The 26,113-nt window shown below is 40.8% G+C and overlaps 1 protein-coding gene across 1 annotated transcript; it reads right to left on the reverse strand.

Moving 5' to 3' along the window:
- Positions 1-12,224: 12,224 nt before the first annotated feature.
- Positions 12,225-22,084, reverse strand: LOC132738736 (uncharacterized). The gene is made up of 4 exons (XM_060726327.1): positions 20,237-22,084; positions 19,868-20,113; positions 12,686-12,970; positions 12,225-12,559 (listed from the first exon to the last, which is right to left on the reverse strand). The coding sequence occupies exons 1-4, from the start codon at positions 20,319-20,321 to the stop codon at positions 12,300-12,302; spliced, it is 876 nt and encodes a 291-aa protein (XP_060582310.1). The 5' UTR covers positions 20,322-22,084; the 3' UTR covers positions 12,225-12,299.
- Between the last annotated feature and the right edge of the window lie 4,029 nt (positions 22,085-26,113).

Consider the following 26,113-nt stretch of genomic DNA (forward strand, 5'->3'; position numbering starts at 1 on the left):
TCTCCCCTGTCTTGGGATCATCCAGCAGACGTGCAGAATCCTGAAAAAAAGAGATGAAAAGAGCAAATCACAAACTGACATTATTTTTTCCCGTCTGAATCGGAACTCTGTGCAATTCACAACTTTGAATGTTTTTTTTGTATTTATTTTGTTTGAATATGTATGTATGTATCCTACCTTGTAGGTGCCGACAATCACATCAAGGGCCTTTCCCCTCTCGCCCCTTAAGTTGGCCCTGTAACGGTCGATCGTCTCCACCCGGTGGGCCATATGCGCGGCCAACGCTGTCTGTTCTTCGCGGCTGGCCCCGCTCTCACGGTGGGTGAAGACGGCCAACTTTTGGCTGAGTGATGACGTCAACCGTGGCAGGTCAAGCCCTTTGGCCTTGCTAAATGCCGTCCAGGCGGTATCCACCATCTTGGCCATGTTCTGTGAAAAGAAAAGTACAGATTATAGTGTCTTTTATTATTATTATAATTATTATTATTATTATTATTTACGGTGTATATCGCCAAAAAACAGCATCCTGAAACATTCCAGTACAATTGAAAAAATAAAAAGCTGAAAATTATACTCACGGAAGGGGAGATCTTGCCAGCCGGGGAGTAAGTTGTGAAAGCATAGTCGCTCTTTATGTGAGCTGGGGTGCCAAACTTCAAGAACCGCTGCACGGTCCGCAGCAGCTCTGCCCCAGTCTGAGTGGGCAGTTTGCCACTCACGGCCTCCTTGTGCTGTATGATCTGAAATGTATACAAAGAGTCATCAATCCTTGTTTAAGTATACAATCACTCATATGATATTAGAAATCTTCAATCACTGATTTTCTTAACAACATTTTATAAATCTTGGATAATACTAATACACTTACGTATATTTCGGCTGCCTGATCTGGCTGGTCCGGGGCCACTGTCACCTACATTACATCGTTGCGGCGCAAGGCCGCAATATCTCCGGACCGCTTAGCGTTGCTGAGAAGCAGCTGAACAACGAGCGAGTTCGCACACTGCAAAACTCGCTCTTGTATAGCTGCTTCCCTCCATCATCTGCCTCATCGATAAGCCTCTTTGCCGTCTCCACAGCCTCCGACTCCAGGTACAGACCTGCAACCAAGGCTTCAAATTATACTGTTTCACGTTTAAATGTTGAATTCTGCTTAAGCCGGTGCTAGGGGGCGTGGACGGCAACTTGCACTTTCCAGTACAGTCCATGAACAGGCTCAATCAAACCGAGCCTGCAACATTTTCAATTTTGCCGTGTTGGGCTTTCTTTAGGGATTCTATATTTATCTATTTTATTATCACATCCGTGTTATTTGTGCCGTGTGGCGGCTGTAAAAAGTCTCCCCGTACATTTAATCAATGATGTTATATTTTCGATCCTTGGAAGATCGTTCAGCACGACATTATAGTTATGCTTGTGGTATGTTAAGTTTCAACTTCGGCATTTTCTAGTTGGGTGGTTTCCAATATTCCTACTTGAATAATGTTGAATCACCCTTAGGATATGTTTGCCTGCTTTTTAAATTTGTCTTTTGACGTCTTATCTGTGATACGCAGGCTTCATAACCTCTGATCCCCTTTCAAAATTCCATTTTATTTAGTTCCGCCCATTGTTTTCTCGTTTAGGGCACACGCTTTTTAATTAATTGGGACCATACGCCGCTTTTCATGGAATGGCACGGAAGTGTCACATTGAAGGTTCCATGATAACCGCCGTATGAAACACATCTGCGGGTGTTTATAAATTCAAAATTATACTGTTTCACGTTTAAATGTTGAATTCTGCTTAAGCCGGTGCTAGGGGGCGTGGACGGCAACTTACACTTTCCAGTACAGTCCATGAACAGGCTCAATCAAACCGAGCCTGCAACATTTTCAATTTTGCCGTGTTTGGCTTTCTTTAGGGATTCTATATTTTATCTATTTTTTTCAAAGCCAGACTCCCTTCCGGGTTCTGGCCAGCCGCCTCCACGGCCTGGCCGTTGATGTCCTGCTTCAGGGACTGCGCTACCTGGTTCACCTTCCCACGCACAATTTCGACGGCTGCGTGGGTCATGCCCAGGTGACGCAGCCACCTGGAGGAGGTGGCGAGGTACGCCAGAAACCCGGCAAGGGAGTGGAGATAAGTGCGCAGACTTGCTGCCGACAGGCTGAAACAACAAAAGAAACATTTTAAAGTGGACATCTCTATCTTGTATAATACAAGTTTACGATCACACAAATTGATTACTCCGCATCAATGACGACTGGCATAATGACTTTGGTTATTTTCTGGTGTATTGTTAAACATTATACTATGTGGACCTGTGACGGAGTTTGTAGAGCACTCTCTTTTCTTTTAGACAACATTTATGTCAGGTTTGGTAATACCCTATTTAAACAGATCATAGGAATTCCTATGGGTACTAATTGTGCACCCCTGGTCGCCGATTTGTTTTTGTACTGCTATGAAAGAGACTTTATGTTGAGTCTCTCTGAAGAGAAACAACAAGATGTTATAGTCGCATTTAATAATACTTCCAGATACCTTGATGATATTTTTAATTTAGATAATCCTTATTTTGATCAAATGGTGTCTGACATTTATCCGCATGAACTACAACTTAATAAAACGAACTCTTGAAATTTTAGTACATCATTTTTTGGACCTTCATATTACTATCAACAACAATTCTATTCACACGAAAAATTTATGATAAAAGATGACTTTGACTTTTGTATAGTTAATTATCCACATTTGGATGGAGACGTACCCAATGCAACATCCTACGGGGTTTATGTTTCTCAGTTAATTAGATTCGCTAGAGCTTGTAACAACGTAAAGGATTTCAACGAGCGGAATATTTTTTTATTACCAGCAAGCTTCTAAAACAGGGCTACCGCTATCATAAATTACGGAAATATTTTACTAAATTTTACAATCGTAACTTTGATTTAATTTCTAAATTCAATAGTGATTTAAAAACTCTTCTGCGACAAGGGATTAGCCAGCCTGGTTTTTTATGGCGATGTGGTTTTATAAACTTCGTAAGATTTTGGGTCATGGTAATTTTTTCTGCTGTTTTTACTAAAATCATTAAACGTTTTATTAAAAGAGGTTATGACCCTACTATTTTAAGACATACTGCATGTTTAGTGTTCAACCCTTTTACAGTTGGACACTACGCTTTCCTCTTTTGATTGCATCTGACGGACCAAGTGGGAGACTCTATGATGGATAGTTCGTAAAGCCCTTTGGGACTGAATTGTCTTAATGTTCGTCTTCTGCCTTGCTTCGTCGGGCCCTTGTAGGTGATTTTCTTGTTGCTCTGTCTTCCTTTAGGACATTGAGTACTTTTGTTATGGTCATTGGGTTTACTTTTATATGTTTCTACATGATCATTTTAGTGTTTTACTTATTTAACCTTTTGTAACCATGACAACTGTTAGAATTTCACTTGGCGGGGATTCATTTTATTTACACTGTCTCGTTTATAGGAACATGGTGGGGCTAAGAGCGAGGTTTGGTGCACCATTAACCGGTTTAAACTCCCCAGCAGTCATTATACAATGTTTTACATAATATTTTAAGCCTATTATAGCATTCGGCACGATATGGCCAGTTATGTGTTGACGTGCCGTAAAATCCAAACAAGATCAAGTCATTATTATGCTGCTGACCGTTCCAAGGCGGCGCCCCACTGTGTTCCTCGGATGTATGTCTATGTTGTTTCATACTGTTTTGGTGACACTTTTGCTTGTGTCCCTTGTTGTTTTCTCGTCTACGGTAACCTCCTCTTTTGGGTACCTCTACGTGGTGAGGAGGAGTAACATATGTCCGTTATGGGGGTGCGCTGCTGTGCGCCTGTATGACGGACATATGGCCAACAACCAGACTGCCTGTTTGCCGTGGGCAGCGTCCCGTAACCTAGAAAAGAGGGTCCTGGTAGTTGAAGGATACCCAGGGATCTCCAGTACTCCTAACACACTGCTTTGGCCTCTGCTTTAGGGTAGACGGGTGACCAAGTGAGCCCGGCTTTGGTCAATCGGCTGGTCATGCCTTGCCCTTGGATATATATTTCTTAAATACTTGAAAATTTCATTGAACTTACACGGTCCCGAAATGAATACAATTCAATGCACACAAATTATTTAAAATAAAAAAAATCTGAGTTTAAATTTTTATTCCTACTTGTGTTTCTCGTATACCTTTTATTCCTACTGAAACTGCTATGATGGGTGTCGTTATGTTAAAACAATATTTCATATATGCATTATAAATACAGTATAACATATCCAAGAAGGCGGTGGCTAATGGGCTAATTGTGTAGGTTGTAAATATTTGCAATTTATGCGAGTATATCTCTCTGGTATCCTTGATGTGCGGAGACTGGATATCCGTCTCCATCGCACATCCCATGTTGGAGTCCGAGGTGGCTGGGGAACCCGGGAGACGAATTTTGATAACTTTAATCATGGATATACAAACAAAAAAAACGAAAATCGCAAGAAGATTCAAGTGGTAACATTTCATTTGATGGAAGTTTTTCCCCGTTTTCTAATAATCAAATCAAACGGCTCCAAATCACTTACTGAACTTAGCCCCTTCATTATAGAAAAACAACTTTCGGCTTTAATTGGAACACCTAAATCTTGTCAAGAAACTCCGCAATGGAGGACTCTTGATAGAGGTAGAGCGGAAACAACAATCAGACATTATTCTGAAATGTACCAGCTTTTTTAACATTGACACAACTGCCACACCACACCAGTCTCTAAACTCCAGCAAGGGCGTCATCAGATGTTCTGACCTTGCTGGAATGCTAGAAGCAGATATTGCTGAAGAGTTAAAATCACAGCAGGGTGTCAAATGTCAAGCGCATTCAGTCTACAAGAGATGGTAAACGACTGCCAACGAATAGCCTTATTCTAACATTCTCCACAACCCATTCTCCCATCATCGATACGAGTAGGTTACCTTAACGTTCGCGTTGCGGTTTACATTTCCAAACCCAATGCAATGTTACAAATGCTACAAATTTGGTCACCATGAATCAAACTGCGTTAGGCAGACTATTTGCCGCAGATGTAGCTCAAACCATGACAAAAATGAGACTTGTAACGTTCCTGTTAAATGTGCAAATTGTGGAGGAGAGCATTACGCCACCTCCCGGTCATGCCCCTTGTGGTTAAAGGAAAAAGAAATTCTTCGTCAGAAGTATACGCAAAATATTTCCTTTCAAGATGCACGAAAGCTTGTTTGAATCACAAGGACCAAAACAACTGTCGTATTCAGCTGTAGTTAAAAAGTCTGTTAAGATGGTTGACTCTGCAGTACAGGTCAACTTATGTCAATGCCCCCCAATTAAGTTACCATTACCTACAAAGCATACAGCTTCACAAAGTAAGCAGTCTACCTCTGTGCAGACTCAGTCACCATTAAAGTCTTCTCCAAAGAAGCAAACCGCAAACATTCAAATAGCATTCTTCTGAGAAAGTTATTCAAAAACAATCGCCTAAAGAGCGAATTGTCATCACAGATCGGTTGAAAAAAAGCAATGCGGAACCCGATCAACACAAAAAATCGGTTCGATCCACTTCACGACACCCAATTGATGGAGGATGAGGATCTTTACCTCTCCCCTCCCCCAACTCCGAATAGCAGAAGTCCAATAAAGTTTCCTAAATGATATAAATATTCTTTAAAATGGATAATAGAAGTCATTCTATCCTACAATGGAATTGCCGAGGTCTTAAGTCAAATTATAATGATCTACTTTTACTATTATCAAAATTCTCTCCAAATGTATTATGTCTTCCGGAGACTATGTTATCTTCTAAAGATAATATCTCTATAAAAGATTATACACTTTATAATTATATATGCACTAGTAACGCCAGAACATCAGGTGGTACAAGCATTGCTATCGCAAATTGCATTCCTCAAGTAGAATTAAAACTTAACACAAGATTACAAGCTTTAGCTGTGCAGGTGACCTTACATCGACCACTAACAATTTTGTTCTTTATACCTTCCTCCAAATTTAACGGTAACAAGTGATGAACTTGAAAGTATTGTTCGGCAATTACCATCACCTTTCCTTTTGTTAGGCGACTTTAATGCTCACAATCCTATGTGGGGCAGTACATCTACAAATAATAAGGGTAACATAACTGAAAAATTGATAGGTAACTTTCAGGCTTTGTTTATTAAACAATCGGTCACCTACATATTTACATCCAGCTACAGGTACGTTTTCTTGCATCAACCTCTCGATTGTCCACTCTGCTATATACTTGGACTTCGATTGGAAAGTTTTAGATGACCAGTACGGCAGTGATCATTATCCATTGTTACTTACATCAAATGACTCTATACCAGATGAAGGACGTCAAATTTTTAAATTTAAGAAAGCAGATTGGGAAACATTTGCTAGGCTCTGTTCTATTGATCTAACAAAAAATGAATTTGATGTCACCTCTGATGATATAGCTGAAACTTTCTCTTCAGCATTACATACGATTGCTTGCAAAGTTATTCCATTAAAAAAAAAATAATAAAGTAAACAAAATCAAAAAACCATGGTTTAACGATGAATGTAAAAAAGCCGTTCGTATACGTAAAGCTTCACTCAAAAAAGTTTGAACATAGACCTACAACAGAAAACCTTGAAAATTATAGAATATTTAGAGCCAAAGCTAGAAGATCAGTGCGTCAATCTAAACGCCAATCATGGCAATCTTATGTTTCAAATGTTAATTCAAATACTCCTATTAGGAAAGTCTGGGATGCAGTACGAAAAATAAGTGGTAAGTATAAAAAGAGCCCAACTGTTCACTTAAAAACTGGTGATGGCCAATATGCCAAAACAAAAACAGATATTGCAGAAACTTTGGCTAAAACGTTTGAAAAGAACTCTTCTTCAAGCAATTATTCAAATACATTTCAACAACATAAATGTAAAGCTGAGAAAGAGTATATTAATTTTACTTCAACAAACGACGAAGACTATAATTCCCTTTCTCTATTGATGACTTAATTTATTCAATCAAAACTGCAAAAGATAGTGCTGCAGGCCCGGACGAAATTTACTACCAGTTTCTTAAAACATTTACCACCCCAATCCCTAGACTTGCTTCTTGAAATTTTTAACAAAATTTGGGTATCTGGTGAATTTCCCAACACTTGGAAGAATGCGTTGATTATTCCTATCCCTAAACCTGGAAAAGATTCAACTGACCAACAAATTATCGTCCAATTTCACTTACAAGTTGCCTCTGCAAAACATTCGAGAGAATGATAAATAATCGGTTAGTTTGGTATCTAGAAAATAATGGAATTATCACTAATTTTCAGTCAGGTTGTTTTCGTAAACAGCGAAGTACAAAACGATCATCTTGTACGACTTGAGACTTTTATTAGAGAAGCCTTTGTAAATAAACAACACCTGGTATCAAATTTCTTTGATCTTGAGAAGGCTTACGACACTACTTGGAAATATGGTATCCTAAAAGATCTAAAGGATGCTGGACTTAATGGCAGACTTCCCCTTTTCATTTCTGGATTTTTAAACGATAGGCACTTTAAAGTAAGACTTGGTTCAACTTTTTCTCAAGACACCAACAAGAACAAGGTGTTTTCTCAAGGAAGCATACTTTCTGTTACACTTTTTGGCCTTAAAATAAACAATATTGCTAGCGCTCTTACACCAGGCATAGATTGTTCTCTATGTAGACGATTTTCTTATCTGCTATCGATCGAAAAGTATGAGAACAATTGAACGGCAACTTCAACAAAATTTAGATAAAAAATTCAGAAGTGGGCAATAGAAAATGGGTTTAAATTTTCAAAGTCAAAAACTCAATGTGTTCATTTCTGTCGACTGCGAAAACAACATAATGACCCTGAACTTTACATATCTGGTTCTAAAATTCCAGTAGTTGATGAAGCTAAGTTTCTAGGAATTATATTTGATAAAAAAACTTTCTTTTATACCACATATTTAAACATTTGAAAACTAAATGCCTAAAAGCTTTAAAATTTACTTAAGGTTTTATCAAGTACAAATTGGGGATCAAATTCTTCCACATTACTGAAATTATACAGAAGTCTTGTTCGATCAAAATTAGATTATGGTTCTGTTAGTATATGGGTCTGCAAGAAAATCATATCTTCAAATGCTAGATTACCATACATCACCAGGGTTTACGTTTAGCTTTAGGTGCTTTTTGCACCTCACCTTTAGAAAGTCTATATGCTGAAGTTGGGGAACCATCGCTTCATCTCCGTCGAAAAAAACTGTCACTTCAATATGCAAGTAGAATTTCATCTCATTGCAAAAATCCAGCAAAAATATTATTTTCAAACTAAGTTATACTGAAAAATTTGTTAACAAACCAAAGGAAATTAAACCATTAGGCCTTCGTTTAAAAGATGATTTAGATAAACTTAATATTCATCCAGACAGTATCCTTCAAAATGACGATGAGGATGTTCCACCTTGGACTTATAATTCCCCGTAAATAAATATTATCCTTTCAAATATAAAAAAGGCATCAAATTCACCTGAATATTTCAAAGAGAAGTTTCTTGCAATTAAGGAAGAACATGAAGATTTTATACATATTTATACGGACGGTTCAAAAGAAGGTTGCAAAGTAGGTGCGGCTGTGTTTGAAAATAATTTTACATCTAGTATGAGGTTACCAGATAATGCATCAATTTTTACTGCTGAAGCAAAAGCTATCGATTTAGCATTGTCATACATAGCACAGCATACCCACGATAAATTTGTGATATTTTCTGACTCTCTTTCTGTTATTGGGGGCGTGGACGGTAACTTGCACTTTCCAGTACCGTCCATGAACAGGCTCAAACCGAGCCTGCAACATTTTCAATTTTGCCGTGTTGGGCTTTCTTTAGGGATTCTTTTTTATCTATTTTATGATCACATCCGTGTTATTTGTGCCGTGTGGCGGCTGTAAAAAGTCTCCCCGTACATTTAATCAATGATGTTATATTTTCGATCCTTGAAGATCGTTCAGCACGACATTATTGTTGTGCTTGTGGTATATTTAGTTTCAATTTTTCGGCATTTTCTAGTTGGGTGGTTCCAATATTCCTACTTGAATAATGTTGAATCACCCTTAGGATATGTTGCCTGCATTTTAAATTTGTCTTTTGACGTCTTATCTGTGATACGCAGGCTTCATAACCTCTGATCCCCTTTCGAAATTCCATTTTATTTAGTTCCGCCCATTGTTTTCTCGTTTAGGGCACACGCTTTTTATTACTTGGGGACCATACGCCGCTTTTCATGGAATGGCACGGAAGTGTCACATTGAAGGTTCCATGATAACCGCCGTATGAACACATCTGCGGATGTTTCTAAATTCAAACTTTTACCATTTCATGTTTAAATGTTGAATTCTGCTTAAGCCGGTGCTAGGGGGCGTGGACGGTAACTTGCACTTTCCAGTACCGTCCATGAACAGGCTCAATCAAACCGAGCCTGCAACATTTTCAATTTTGCCGTGTTGGGCTTTCTTTAGGATTCTTTTTTATCATATTTATGATCACATCCGTGTTATTTGTGCCGTGTGGCGGCTGTAAAAAAGTCTCCCCGTACATTTAATCAATGATGTTATATTTTCGATCCTTGAAGATCGTTCAGCACGACATTATTTGTTGTGCTTGTGGTATATTTTAGTTTTCAATTTTTCGGCATTTTCTAGTTGGGTGGTTTCCAATATTCCTACTTGAATAATGTTGAATCACCCTTTAGGATATGTTGCCTGGCATTTTAAATTTGTCTTTTGACGTCTTATCTGTGATACGCAGGCTTCATAACCTCTGATCCCCTTTCAAAATTCCATTTTATTTAGTTCCGCCCATTGTTTTCTCGTTTAGGGCACACGCTTTTTATTACTTGGGGACCATACGCCGCTTTTCATGGAATGGCACGGAAGTGTCACATTGAAGGTTCCATGATAACCGCCGTATGAACACATCTGCGGATGTTTCTAAATTCAAACTTTTACCATTTCATGTTTAAATGTTGAATTCTGCTTAAGCCGGTGCTAGGGGGCGTGGACGGTAACTTGCACTTTTCCAGTACCGTCCATGAACAGGCTCAATCAAAAACCGAGCCCTGCAAAACATTTTCAATTTTGCCGTGTTGGGCTTTCTTTAGGGATTCCTTTTTTATCTATTTTTTTTAATATCCATTAAAAATAAAAATCTGACAATATCATGGTAAAGAAACTTCTTTTTACGATTTCATGATATACTAAAAACAAAATATCTTAAATTATATTGGATTCCAAGCCATGTAGGAATACGAGGAAATGAAAAAGCAGATGCTTTAGCTAAACAATCATTAAATTTTCAAAAAAACTGACTTATTGTTACCTGCTTGTGATTTTAGACCGGCTATAAATAAACTCGTATCAGCTGAATGGAAAGCAAATTGGGACAATGCCGTTTTTAATAAACTCACGATATAAACCCATCTCTTGATATGTCACCATCTCTATCTCTGTCAAGCCGCCGTGATCAAACAGTTCTTCTTCGATGCCGAATTGGACACACTAAAATTACCCACTCTTATCTCCTCACAAATGACAATGCCCCTTTCTGTGTAGGTTGTAATGAAAATTTTATTGTCAAGCATTTTCTTCTTGAATGTCATGATTTTTCACAGGCCCGTAATAGATTTTATTCTGTAAATTCACTCAAAGAACTTTTTAATACAATTCCATCAAAAAACATAATTGATTATTTAAAAGAGATAAACTTGTATTCTAGGATCTAACTGGCTCATTTCTATTGTCATTTACAATTTTTTACATAATATTTTAAGCCTATTATAGCATTCGGCACGATATGGCCAGTTATGTGTTGACGTGCCGTAAAAATCCAAACAAACAAACAAACAAAAGTCTACGGTTAGTATCTTCCCCATTGCCTCTAGTTTTTACTTCTTTGATTAACCCCCCCCCCCCCTTCCCCCGGTCTCCTGTCCCCTTCCCCTTTGTGGGCCTATTATTATTTTCTTTGAATTCCTAATCAGTTACAAATTATTTATCATTTTATGATTAACGTGTCGTTGCCCTGTCCTTTTTATGTTTGGGGTCCGCCTGGGCTCCTTGCCATTGGTTCTTGTTGCTGGGTCATGGGGGGGGGGGTTGCGTTCATTGAACGCCGCCTTTCCTTGTTGATCTTGTTTTTCATATATAATATTGTTTCAATGACAAATGTATGGTTATATCTTATATAATACTAATTATATAATGAATATGTCAGACAGCAGAAAAGCCTACACGTAAGATACTGTTGGTGTGCTGGTATTAATGGTACTGACAATCACAATCCGACAAAAAATTGTCTTCCCTTACAAAAACACCCAAAATTGCACTACTTACGTCTCGTTCTTTCAAGAGGTGTCCACCAGGCCGTCCACGGACCCCAATCCGATTGATTGTAATCCCTGGCACCGCCCTCTGATGTAAGGGGCGGGCAGCAAGCCGCTTGATGCCCGGCTCCCGTGAGACCTGGTGGTGGGGCCTCCGTCCTTCTCGGTTCCCCATTGAAAACCTGTCCTGCAGTCTCTCTCTGAAAAGAAATTCATAGATTAAATTAAAGTAAACACCAATTATGTCTCAATTGAAACGAAGACGGAGATCGATCAATTTGCAGATGAACAGTACAAATAGAGTTTAGAAATAAACGTACCTACCCATATTTCCAAACCAGAGCCTCTGCATAGGTCGCTGGGTCCCCTCCAGTGGAAGCGTATTTGGGGTACGGTGGCCGCCCTCAGCTTGGCTGCATATTCCGGGGAGCCCTTCATCAACCCGTGCTTTCGAACCAGGTGCAAGTCCATTCTCATCGTACGGCTGGAGCAGACGGCGCCACACCTTCTGCCCCCCGTAGGTCCGCCTACTCCCCTCTGCTGCTGTGGGCTTCTTGGGGACCTCCGTCCCGGATGAACTTGCCTGAAGTGCCGAGCCATGTTAACAACGCTGGCTCGGCACCCCTCAAGCGGGCACGGGCGCTGTTGCTTTTTACCCTGAAATGAAAGGAAACATTGCTATAGTCGGTATGATTTTATAAGTCTACAATAAAAAAATTCGTTAAATTATTAAGTCGACGATCCATTTTGTATACACACCACAATCAAGTTATCAAATCATCATAACAAGTCTACAATCACAAAATCACTGAATAACATATTCTTCAATAGATAAATACAGAATCCCTATAGAAAGCCCAACACGGCAAAATTGAAAATGTTGCAGGCTCGGTTTGATTGAGCCTGTTCATGGACGGTACTGGAAAGTGCAAGTTACCGTCCACGCCGATCCCTTTACTATAATCTGGTTAAGTTTACAATCACGTATTAAATTATTATGTGTCACAAGTCTACATACATGCAGGTTCTTAAAAGTAACAAAACTCTTACCAGCTAAATCACCAGCTAAGCTGCCCGACTGCTGGAACAGCTCTATTGTCGTCCAGTCCCTCAACGGCCTTTCCTCCTCCACCACCTCCTTCGTCTCCTCAGCCTGCCCCTCAATCTCTGTAACGAAAGCAAGCTACATTAGGTACGAAAAGGGTAGCAGCAGCTGGTAAGTCATTGAAAACAGACATGCACAACAATGCATTCAATACATAAGTCTACTTTATGTGATCAAGTGTTTCTTACCCTCACGTTCCACCTCTTCATACTTCCTCTTTTTCACCTTCTTCGCCTTCTTCTTCTCCGCGGCCAACGTGTCTCCTGTCAAAAAATAGATAAATACAGAATCCCTAAAGAAAGCCCAACACGGCAAAATTGAAAATGTTGCAGGATCGGTTTGATTGAGCCTGTTCATGCCCACCGCCGCCGCCTCCTCCTCCTTGACCACCATCTCCTCTGACTCTCCCTGCCCCTGTCCGTCCTCCGCTGTCACCGCCGCCGCCATCGTCTCCTCTGCCTGCCCCTCAATCTCTGTAAAGAAAGCAAGCTACATTAGGTACGAACAGGGTAACAGCAGCTGGTAAGTCATTGAAAACAGACATACACAACAATGCATTCAATACATAAGTCTTACTTCATGTGATCAAATGTTTCTTACCCTCACGTTCCACCTCTTCATACTTTCCTCTTCTTCGCCTTCTTCGCCCTTCTTCTTCTCCGCGGCCAACGTTCTCTTCACCATCTCTATCTCTGTCAAACCACCTCGTGATCAAACAGTTCTTCTTCGATGCCCGAATTGGACACACTAAAATTACGCCACTCGTATTCTCCTCACAAATGACAATGCCCCTTTCTGTGCTAGGTTGTAATGAAAATTTTACTGTCAAGCATTTTTTCTTGAATGTCTGATTTTTCACAGGCCCGTAATAGAATTTTATTCTGTAAATTCACTCAAAGAACTGTTTTAATACAATTCCATCAAAAACATAATTGATTATTTAAAAGAGAAAAATTTGTATTTCTAGGATCTAACTTGCTCATTTCTATTGTCATTTACAATGTTTTACATAATATTTTAAGCCTATTTATAGCATTCGGCACGATATGGCCAGTTATGTGTTGACGTGCCGTAAAAATCCAAACAAAACAAAAAAAAACCTGTCATGCCCACCGCCGCCGCCGTCTCCTCTTCCTTCACACCATCTCCCCTGACTGTCCCTGCCCCTGCCCCTGTCCGTCCTCCGCTGTCAGCCGCCGCCGCCATCGTCTCCTCAGCCTGCCCCTTAATCCCTGTAAAGAAAGCAAGCTACATTAGTACGAACAGGGGTAACAGCAGCTGGTAAGTCATTGAAAACAGACATACACAACAATGCATTCAATACATAAGTCTACTTCATGTGATCAAATGTTCCTTACCCTCACGTTCCACCTCTTCATCTTTAGGGTACCTCTACGTGGTGAGGAGGAGTAACATATGTCCGTTATGGGGGTGCGCTGTTGTGCGCCTGTATGACGGAAACTTATGGCCAACACCCTACTGCCTGTTTTGCCGTGGGCAGGCGTCCCCGTAACCTAGAAAAGAGGTCCTTAGTTGAGGATACCAGGGTCTCCCAGTACTCCCAACCACCACTGCTTTGAGCCTTGATTTAGGGTATAGGCGGGTGGCCAAGCGAGCCCGGCGTTTTTTTGGTCAATCGGCTGGTCATGCCTTGCCCTTGGGGATATATATTTCAAATCAAAATTGCAGATTCTCGAACTTACACGCGTCCCGAAATGAATTTACAATTTAAAGCAACATATTTGATTCCTACTTGTGATTCTTAGTATACCTTTCAATTCCTACTAAAACTGTAATTATCCCGTGCCGTTAATTAACAACAATCTTTCACATTTGCATTATAATACAGTATAACATATCCCAAGAAGCGGCGGTTGGCTAATGGCTAATTGTGTAAATTGTAATTATTTACAATCTATACGAGTATATCTCTCTGGTAGCCTTGTTGTGCGGAGACTGGATATCCGTCTCCATTCGCACATCCCCATGTTGGAGTCCGAGTGGCTGGGGAACCCGGGAGACGAATTTTTCATATCTTTATCATGGATTCCCAAACCAAAAAACGAAAATCGCCAAAGAAGATTCAATTTGTATTCGATTTTGGGTTGATGGAAGTTTTCCCCGTTTTCTGATAATTAAATATAATAAGCTCAAAATCACTAACTGAACTTAGCCCTTTCATTATAGAAAAACAACTTTCAGCTTTAAATTGGTACGCCTAAATCTGTCAAAAAACTCCGCAATGGTGGACTCTTGATAGAGGTAGAGCGACAGCAACAAGCAGAAAATATTTTGAAAAAGCACAACCTTCTTCAATATCGATTTCAACTGCGCGCGCCTCACCAGCTCTGAACTCCAGCAAGGGCTTATTCAAAATGTTTGCTTAAAACCTTTGCTTGAATGGCAGAGGAAATGATATTTGCTGAATAGTTAAAATCGCAGCAAGTTTCAAATATCAAGCGCATTTATTCTTACAAGCAGATGGTATAACAGGTGCCAACGAAGTACAGAAACTATATAGTCTAACACATTCTACTACAACCCAGTTTCTCCAATCATACGGATTGCGAGTAGTAACCTTAAAGTTCGCGTTGTGGTTAACATTCCAAACCCAATGCAATTTACAAATGACCACTTCAAATTTTTGAGCTCACCATGATATCAAATTAGACAAGAGACCGTCACTATTATGGCCGCAGATGCAAGAAACCATGACAAAAATGAGATCTTGTAACGTTATTTCCGGTTGAAATGTGCCAAACTGTGGAGGAGAGCATTACGCAACACCTCCCGGTCATGTCCCCTTGTGGTTAAAGGAAAAAGAAATTCTACGTCAGAAGTATACGCAAAATATTTCCTTTCAAGATGCACGAAAAGCTTGTTGAAATACAAGGACCAAAACAACTGTCGTATTCAGCTGCAGTTACAAAGTCTGTTAAGATGGTTGACTCTGCAGTACAGGTCAACTTATGTCAATGCCCCCCAATTAAGTTACCATTACCTTCAAAGCATACAGCTTCACAAAGTAAGCAGTCTACCTCTGTGCAGACTCAGTCACCATTAAAGTCTTCTCCAAAGAAGCAAACCGCAAACATTCAAATAGCATCTTCTGAGAAAGTTATTCAAAAAAACAATCGCCTAAAGAGCGAATTGTCATCACAGATCGTTGAAAAAAGCAATGCGGAACCCGATCAACACAGAAAATCGGTTCGATCCACTTCACGACACCCAATTGATGGAGGATGAGGATCTTTTACCTCTCCCCTCCTCCAACTCCGAATAGCAGAAGTCCAATAAAGTTCCTAAATGATATAAATATTCTTTAAAATGGATAATAGAAGTCATTCTATCCTACAATGGAATTGCCGTGGTCTAAAGTCAAATTATAATGATTTACTTCTACTTTTATCAAAATTATCTCCAAATGTGTTATGTCTTCAGGAGACCATGTTATCTCCTAAAGATAATATCTCTATAAAAGGTTATACACTATATAACTATATATGCACTAGTAACGCCAGAAAACATCAGGTGGTACAAGCATTGCTATCGCAAATTGCGTTCCACAAAAAAGAACTAAAACTTAACACAAGATTACAAGCCACCAGCTGTGCAGGTGACCTTACATCGACCTCTAACAATTTGTTCTCTATACCTTTCTCCAAATATAACGGTAACAAGTGATGAGCTTGAGAGTATAGTTCGACAATTACCATCACCTTTCCTTCTCTCTTAGGCGACTTTAATGCTCATAATCCTAAGTGGGGCAGTTACATCTACAAATAACACGGGTAATATAACTGAAAAATTGATAGATAACTTTCAGCTTTGTTTATTAAACATTTGGTCACCTACATATTTATATCCAGCTACAGGTACGTTTTCTTGCATCGACCTCTCGATTGTCCACTCTGCTATATTCTTGGACTTCGATTGGAAAGTGTTAGATGACCAGTACGGCAGTGATCATTTTCCATTGTTACTTACATCAAATGACTCTATACCAGATGAAAGACATCAATTTTTTTAATTTAAGAAAGCAGATTGGGAAACATTTTCTAGGCTCTGTTCCATTGATCTAACAAAAAATGAATTTAATTTCACTTCTGCTGATATAGCTGAAACTTTTTCTTCAGCATTACATACTATTGCCTGCAAAGTTGTTCCATTAACAAAAAAATAATAGTAACAAAATCAAAAAGCCATGGTTTAACGATGAATGTAAAAAAGCTGTTCGCATACGTAAAGCTTCACTAAAAAAGTTTGAACATCGCCCTACAACAAACCTTGAAAAATTATAGAATATTTAGAGCTAAAGCTAGAATATTAATTCGTTTGTCTAAACGCCAATCCTGGCAATCATATGTTTCAAATATTAATTCAAATACTCCTATTAAGAAAGTCTGGGATGCAGTACGGAAAATAAGTGGTAAGTATAAAAAGAGTCCAATTGTTCACTTAAAAACTGGTGATGGCCAATATGCCAAAACAAAAACGGATATTGCAGAAACTTTGGCTAAAAACATTTGAAAAGAACTCTTCTTCAAACAATTATTCAAATGAATTTCAACAACACAAATGTAAAGCTGAGAAAGAACATATTAATTTTACTTCAAGAAATGACGAAGACTATAATTCCCTTTTCTCTATTGACGACTTAATTTATTCAATTAAAACTGCAAAAGACAGTGCTGCAGGCCCGGACGAAATTTACTACCAGTTTCTTAAACATCTACCGCCCCAATCTCTTGACTTGCTTCTTGAAATTTTTAACAGAATTTGGGTTTCTGGTGAATTTCCTAACACTTGGAAAAATGCGTTGGTTATTCCTATCCCTAAACCTGAAAAAGATTCAACTGACCCTACAAATTATCGCCCAATTTCACTAACAAGTTGCCTCTGCAAAACATTCGAGAGAATGATAAATAATCGGTTAGTTTTGGTATCTAGAAAAATAATGGAATTATTACTAATTTTCAGTCAGGTTTTCGTAAACAGCGAAGTACAAACGATCATCTTGTACGACTTGAAACTTTTATAAGAGAAGCCTTTGTAAATATAAAACAACACCTGGTATCAATTTTCTTTGATCTTGAGAAGGCTTACGATACTACTTGGAAATATGGTATCCTAAAAGATCTAAAGGATGCTGGACTTAAAGGCAGACTTCCTCTTTTCATTTCTGGATTTTTAAACGATAGGCACTTTAAAGTAAGACTTGGTTCAACTTTTTCTGAGGATCACCAACAAGAACATGGTGTTCCTCAAGGAAGCATACTTTCTGTTACACTTTTTGGCCTTAAAATAAACAATATTGCTAGCGCTCTTACACCAGGCATAGATTGTTCTCTATATGTAGATGATTTTCTTATCTGCTATCGATCGAAAAGTATGAGAACAAGTGAAAGGCAACTTCAACAAAATTTAGATCAAATCCAAAAGTGGGCAATAGAAAATGGTTTAAATTTTCAAAGTCAAAAACTCAATGTGTTCATTTTTTGTCGATTGCGGAAACACCATAATGACACTGAACTTTACATATCTGGTTCTAAAATTCCAGTAGTTGATGAAGCTAAGTTTTTAGGAATTATATTTGACAAAAAACTTTCTTTTATACCACATATTAAACATTTGAAAACTAAATGCCTTAAAGCTTTAAATTTACTTAAGGTTTTATCAAGTACAAATTGGGGATCAAATTCTTCCACATTACTGAAATTATACAGAAGTCTTATCCGATCAAAATTAGATTATGGTTCTGTAGTATATGGGTCTGCAAGAAAATCATATCTTCACATGCTAGATACCATACATCACCAGGGTTTACGGTTAGCTTTAGGTGCATTTCGCACCTCACCTGTAGAAAGTCTATATGCGGAAGCTGGGGAACCATCGCTTTATCTTCGTCGTAAAAAACTATCACTTCAATATGCAACTAGAATTTCATCTAATAGGAAAAATCCAGCTAAAAATATTATTTTCAAACCAAATTATACTGAAAAATTTGTTAACAAACCAAAGGAAATTAAACCATTAGGCCTTCGTTTAAAAGATGATTTAGATAAACTTAGAATTAATCCAGACACTATCCTTCAAAATGACGATGAGGATGTTCCACCTTGGACTTATAATTCCCCGGAAATAAATATAAACCTTTCAAATATAAAAAAGGCATCAAATTCACCTGAATATTTCAAAGAGAAGTTTCTAGCAATTAAGGAAGAACATGAAGATTTTATACATATTTATACGGACGGTTCAAAAGAAGGTTGCAAAGTAGGTGCGGCTGTGTTTGAAAATAATTTTACATCTAGTATGAGGTTACCAGATAATGCATCAATTTTTACTGCTGAAGCAAAAGCTATCGATTTAGCATTGTCATACATAGCACAGCATACCCACGATAAATTTGTGATATTTTCTGACTCGCTTTCTGTTTTAATATCCATTAAAAATAAAAAATCTGACAATATCATGGTAAAGAAACTTCTTTTTGCGATTTCATGATATACTAAAAACAAAATATGTTAAATTATATTGGATTCCAAGCCATGTAGGAATACGAGGAAATGAAAAAGTAGATGCTTTAGCTAAACAATCATTAAATTTTCAAAAAACTGACCTATTGTTACCTGCTTGTGATTTTAGACCGGCTATAAATAAACTCGTATCATCTGAATGGAAAGCAAATTGGGACAATGCCTTTTTTAATAAACTTCACGATATAAACCCATCTCTTGATATGTCACCATCTCTATCTCTGTCAAACCGCCGTGATCAAACAGTTCTTCTTCGATGCCGAATTGGACACACTAAAATTACCCACTTTTATCTCCTCACAAATGACAATGCCCCTTTCTGTGTAGATTGTAATGAAAATTTTACTGTCAAGCATTTTCTTCTTGAATGTCATGATTTTTCACAGGCCCGTAGTAGATTTTATTCTGTAAATTCACTCAAAGAACTTTTTAATACAATTCCATCAAAAAACATAATTGATTATTTAAAAGAGATAAACTTGTATTCTAGGATCTAATTGGCTCATTTCTATTGTCATTTACAATGTTTTTACATAATATTTTAAGCCTATTATAGCATTCGGCACGATATGGCCAGTTATGTGTTGACGTGCCGTAAAAATCCAAACACACACACACACACTCCTCCTCCTCCTGCAACACCATCTTCTCTGACTCGCCCTGCCCCTGTCCGTGCTCCTCAGCCTGCCCCTCAATCTCTGTAACGAAAGCAAGCTACATTAGGTACGAATAGGTCAACAACAGCTGATAAATGAAAACCGAGATACTCAACAATGCATTCAAAACAAAAATATTTGTTTAGTCTACTTTATGTGATCAAATGTTTCTTACTCTCAATTTCCACCGATTGCCCATTTCCCTTCCTTCTCCTGCGCCTCCTCTTCTTCTTCTTCTCCGCCCCTGTCATCTCCTCACCAACCACCGCCGTCTTGTCCTTCTCCTGCCCAACCAACACCGCCTCTCCCTGCTGCCCCTGCTCCGCCGCTGCCCTCCTCCTCGCCCTCCACCTCATCTTCCTTCCCCTCCTTCCTGCCAACGCCACACCCACCTCCGCCTCCTCCTGCCGCCTGTCCATCTCTGTAATCATTTAAAGCTATATTAAGATCGTCGGTAATGGTAACATTAACATAATCAACAATAAATTCAATATATGGAAGATAATATTTTTAGTCTACTTTTTGTGATCCAAATATGTCTTACCTGCTTCAACCTGCAACGCCGCTGCCTCCTCCCTCATCCTCTGCCTCCCCTTCTGCTCTTCTCTTTTCGAATACATCATTAGCATCTACGGATCACAGTGATATGTCTACCTATAAGCAAATACTTCGCCAGTATGTCGGGTGGTATTTGCGAGAAATACGCGGCCTTATATTCTTATTTGTTACCGACTACCGGCAGGCTAGCATCATCTATTTTTTTGTCCATGTGCAATTAATCGCTAAGAAGGGATGATCGTGCAAATAGTTTCCCAAACTGTCCGCAATAGGTTCCTATCCATGAAATCAGCAAGAGTTGCGATTAAAAAAAAGTGTGATAAGGTAAATGCTCACAAGGATAGACAAATAGGCAAAAATTCGTCGACGTAACGTTATGTGATCGGTCGACTTAATGTATTACCACTATTTCCCCCATATGTGATCGGTAGACCTAAGACACTTTCGACCACCGCCAGGCCGTCCAACGTCTCAGTCAGGTAATCGAGGGTGCTATCGACCAGTCTCACTGTCGAGCTTGAGCTGGCCCCACTCCCGGGACGCTCTTGCCAAAAATGCGCTTTTTTTCCAATCGTCACCGGTATTCGGAAGGTTGGGGTCGGTGTATGGTACGGTCCGATCCGACTGCCCGAGACCTTTCCAACGCGCCCTCGATCCCCGAGCTGGCCCGTTCCGTTCTCGCTCGGCACCCGATTAACCTACTTGTGTCTATGTGTGATCGGTATACTTATGATATAACTGGAACCACCACGGCCACTGATCTGCTCTGTCCTCCATGCACTTCATCTGACGAGTGTTTGAACATTGCGGACACCATGCGTGCCTTTACTGACCTTCAGTTGTACAGTATAAGAAGTCAACCTCCTTTCACCGATCTCAGACTCTGTCACACATCGTCGCACTTGAACCCCATTAGTGGACATCGACTCGTACTTATCATCCTCGATATCTCTGTGTGTGATCGGTAGACTTAGACACTGTCGACTCTCGCGCTCGGTCGAATGACTACTGAACCGGGACTCGATCGCGGCGCGATAGACCCGTCTGACTGTCGAGCTTCTGCTGGCCGCATTCGCGGCACGCACTGACTGAAAATGCGCGTTTTTGTCAATCGTCACCGGTATTCGCAAGGCGGGGGTGGTGTTTGGTACGGTCCGATCCGACTTGCCGAGACGTTTCCAACGCGCCCCCGATCATTCAGCTGGCTCTTCCCGTTCCGGCTCGACGCACGAAAAACCTCCTTTATTTGTATGTGATCGGTAGACCTAAGACACTTTCGACCACCGCCAGGCCGTCCAACGTCTCAGTCAGGTAATCGAGGGTGCGATCGACCAGTCTCACTGTCGAGCTTGAGCTGGCCCCACTCCCGGGACGCTCTTGCCAAAAATGCGCGTTTTTGTCAATCGTCACCGGTATTCGCAAGGCGGGGGGTGGTGTTTGGTACGGTCCGATCCGACTTGCCGAGACCTTTCCAACGCGCCCCCGATCATTCAGCTGGCTCTTCCCGTTCCGGCTCGACGCACGAAAAACCTCCTTTATTTGTATGTGATCGGTAGACCTAAGACACTTTCGACCACCGCCAGGCCGTCCAACGTCTCAGTCAGGTAATCGAGGGTGCGATCGACCAGTCTCACTGTCGAGCTTGAGCTGGCCCCACTCCCGGGACGCTCTTGCCAAAAATGCGCATTTTTGTCAATCGTCACCGGTATTCGCAAGGCGGGGGGTGGTGTTTGGTACGTTCCGATCTGACTTGCCGAGACCTTTCCAACGCGCCCTCGAACATTCAGTTGGCTCTTCCCGTTCCAGCTCGGCTCACAAATAAAGCTCATTTTAGTAACAAAATATTGAAAAACAGAATCCCTAAAGAAAGCCCAACACGGCAAAATTGTAAAATGTTGCAGGCTCGGTTTGATTGAGCCTGTTCATGGACGGTACTGGAAAGTGCAAGTTACTGTCCACAAGTCGACAGAACCGAATATTCTTTTTGTTGTTCACAAGATCAAATGCGTATTACACATGACAGGCTGGTAGCAGAAGCAGAAATGTTGGAACGTTGGAGAGATGATGACCGTACGAATGGGACGTAAACGCTGCTCTTCTGACTTGGCTACCCACCTCTCACAGTGTATGATAGAGTGTGATAAGTCTATGGATCACAATACTTTTTCAAGTAAATTGCGTATCAAGAAATAACTGACGGATGTAAGAAGACGGCACATAAGGCACACAATTCGTATTATATTCGCGCCAACATGACATTGAAAAGCGGCCGCAATCTTTATTAGCAAAGACCAGACACTCCTGTAAGTAAGTCTACGCTCACAATACTTTTTCAAGTAAATTGCATATCAAGAAATAACTGACGGATGTAAGAAGACGGCACATAAGGCACACAATTCGTATTATATCCGCGCCAACATGACATTGAAAAGCGGCCGCAATCTTTGTTAGCAAAGACCATACACTCCTGTAAGTAGACCGGGGATAGAGTGCTATAAGTCTACGTTCACAATACTTTTTCAAGTAAATTGCGTATCAAGGAAAAACTGACGACTGAAAGAAGACGGCGCATTCGGCACACACTGAGCATTATATTTGCGCCAACATGACATTGAAACGAGGCCGCAATCTTTGTTAGAAAAGACCAGACACTCCGGTAAGTAGACTGGGAAAAGTATGTTATAAGTCTACGATCGCGATCGTATTTTGTTTTAAAGAGTGATCGTCCACTTTACTTATTTTCGACAAACGGGATCATCTGGAGTGTCCACGAAAATATCTTGGCGATAAAATCTGACGAACGGAACATGGTTTTCATTTCAAGTTGATGCCTGCAATGGGAGATGAGGATCACATCAAAATCGACCTTTTTACAATTAGTCCCCTTTCCGAACGTTCCAGCTTGGATATTTCGGGTGTGATCGAGAAGACCGAAATTTTACAGTCCATGTGGAAGTCTCAGCACTCTGCGTTTTAAATTCGATTTTTTACGATTTTTCTCCGGTGACAGAGTTGAATAGGTCGACAGGCATTTTAAGGAAGAAAAATATTTGTTTAGTCTAGTCTACTATATGTGATCAAATGTTTCTTACTCTCAATTTCCACCGATTGTCCATTGCCCTTCCTTCTCCTGCGCCTCCTCTTCTTCTTCTCCGCCCCTGTAATCTCCTCACCAACCGCCGCCGTCTTCTCCTTCTCCTGCCCAACCAACACCGCCTCTCCCTGCTGCCCCTGCTCCGCACTAGCCGCTGCCCTCCTCGCCCTCCACCTCATCTTCCTTCCCTTCCTTCCTCCCAACGCAACACCAACCTCCGTCTCCTCCTGCCGCCCGTCCATCTCTGTAATCATTTAAAGCTATATTAGGATCGTCGGTAATGGTAACATTAACATAATCAACAATAAATTCAATATATGGAAAATAATATTTTAAGTCTACTGTTTGTGATCCAAATATGTCTTACCTGCTTCCACCTCCAACGCCGCAGCCTGATCCCTCATCCTCTTCCTCTCCTTCTGCTCTTCTCGTTTCGAATACATCATTAACAAGTAAAATGTTTTCTGCCAGTACGTCGGGTGATATTTGCGAGAAATACGCGGCCTTATATCCTTATTTGTTACCGACTACCGGCAGGCTAGCATCATCTATTTTTTTGTTCATGTGCAATTAATCGCTAAGAGGATGATCGTGCAAGTAGTTTCCCAAACTGTCCGCACAAGGTTCCTATCCATGTTATCAGCAAGAGTTGCGATAAAAAAAAAGTGTGATAAGGTAAATGCTCACACTGATAGACAAATAGGCAAAAATTCGTCGGCGTAACGTTATGTGATCGGTCGACTTAAGATATTACCACTATTTCCCCACGTGTGATCGGTAAACTTATGAGAGAAATGGAACCCCCATATGTGATCGGTAGACTTAGACACTGTCGACTCTAGCGCTCGGTCGTATGACTACTGAACCGGGACTTGATTGCGGCGCGATGGACCCGTCTGAATGTCGAGCTTCTGCTGGCCGCATTCGCGGGACGCGCTGACCGAAAATGCGCGTTTTTGTCAATCGTCACCGGTATTCGCAAGGTGAGGGGTGGTGTTTGGTACGGTCCGATCCGACTTGTCGAGACCTTTCCAACGCGCCCCCGATCATTCAGTTGGCTCTTCCCGTTCCGGCTCGGCGCACGAAAAACCTCCTTTATTTGTATGTGATCGGTAGACCTAAGACACTTTGGACCACCGCCAGGCCGTCCGACGTCTCAGTCAGGTAATCGAGGGTGCGTCGACCAGTCTCACTGTCGAGCTTGAGCTAGCCCCACTCCCGGGACGCTCTTGCCAAAAATGCACTTTTTGCCAATCGTCACCGGTATTCGCAAGGTGGGGGTCGGTGTTTGGTACGGTCCGATCCGACTGCCCGAGACCTTTCCAACGCGCCCTCGATCACCGAGCTGGCCTGTTCTCGCTCGGCACCCGATTAACCTACTTGTGTCTATGTGTGATCGGTATACTTATGATATAACTGGAACCACCACGGCCACTGATCTGCGCTGGCCTCCATGCACTTCATCTGACGAGTGTTTGAACATTACGGACACCATGCGTGCCTTTACTGACCTTCAGTTGTACAGTACAAGAAGTCAACCTCCTTTCACCGATCTCAGACTCTGTCACACATCGTCGCACTTGAACCCCATTAGTGGACATCGACTCGTACTTATCAGCCTCGATATCTCTGTATGTGATCGGTAGACTTAGACACTGTCGACTCTCACGCTCAGTCGAATGACTACTGAACCGGGACTCGATTGCGGCGCGATGGACCCGTCTGACTGTCGAGCTTCTGCTGGCCGCATTCGCGGGACGCGCTGACCGAAAATGCGCGTTTTTGTCAATCGTCACCAGTATTCGCAAGGTGAGGGGTGGTGTTTGGTACGGTCCGATCCGACTTGTCGAGACCTTTCCAACGCGCCCCGATCATTCAGCTGGCTCTTCCTGTTCCGGCTCGGTGCACGAAAAACCTTTATTTGTATGTGATCGGTAGACCTGTCAAGCTTCTGCTGGCCGCATTCGCGGGACACGCCTACCGAAAATGCGCGTTTTTGTCAATCGTCACCGGTATTAGCCAGGTGAGGGGTGGTGTATGGTACGTTCCGATCCGACTTGCCGAGACCTTTCCAACGCGCCCTCGATCATTCAGCTGGCTCTTCCCGTTCCGGCTCGGCTCACAAATAAAGCTCATTTTAGTACCAAAATAATATAGAGAAAAACAGAATCCCTAAAGAAGGTCCAACACAACACAATCGAAAATGTTGCAGGTTCGGTTTGATTGAGCCTGTTCATGGACGGTATTGGAAAGTGCAAGTTACCGTCCACGCCCCCTAGCACCGGCTTAAGCAGAATTCAACATGTAACACGAACATGGTGAAATTTTGAATTTAGAAACATCTGCAGATGTGTTCATACGGCGGTTATCATGGAACCTTCAATGTTACACAGTAGTGCCATTCCATGAAAAGCGGCGTATGGTCCCCAAGTAAAAAAATGCTTTTGCCCTAAACGAGAAAACAATGGGCGGAACTAAATAAAATGGAATTTTGAAAGGGGATCTGAGGTTATGAAGCCTGCATATCACAGATAAGACGTCAAAAGACAAATTTAAAAAGCAGGCAACATATCCTAAGGGTGATTATACAGTATTCAAGCAGGAATAGTGGAACCACCCAAGATGAAAATGTCCAACAAGTCGACAGAACCGAATATTTTTTTTTGTTTTTCACAAGATCGAATGCGTATTACACATGTCAGGCTGTAGCAGGAGCAGAAATTTTGGTACGTTGGAGAGATGATGACCGTACGAATGGGACGTAAACGC

The sequence above is a fragment of the Ruditapes philippinarum genome, unplaced genomic scaffold (assembly GCF_026571515.1).
Source record: "Ruditapes philippinarum isolate M1 unplaced genomic scaffold, ASM2657151v2 ctg3057_1_1_1_1, whole genome shotgun sequence".
NCBI lineage: Eukaryota > Metazoa > Mollusca > Bivalvia > Venerida > Veneridae > Ruditapes > Ruditapes philippinarum.

Bases quoted from the DNA above. Each gene is read 5' to 3' on its own strand.
- LOC132738736 (XM_060726327.1), bottom strand. From the start codon at position 20,321: ATGCTAATGATGTATTCGAAAAGAGAAGAGCAGAAGGGGAGGCAGAGG. The intron at 20,114-20,236 runs GTAAGACATATT...AAATGATTACAG, and splicing joins GGCGTTGCAGGTTGAAGCAG to AGATGGACAGGCGGCAGGAG. The intron at 12,560-12,685 runs GTAAGAAACACT...CTTTCGTTACAG, and splicing joins TGAAGAGGTGGAACGTGAGG to AGATTGAGGGGCAGGCTGAG.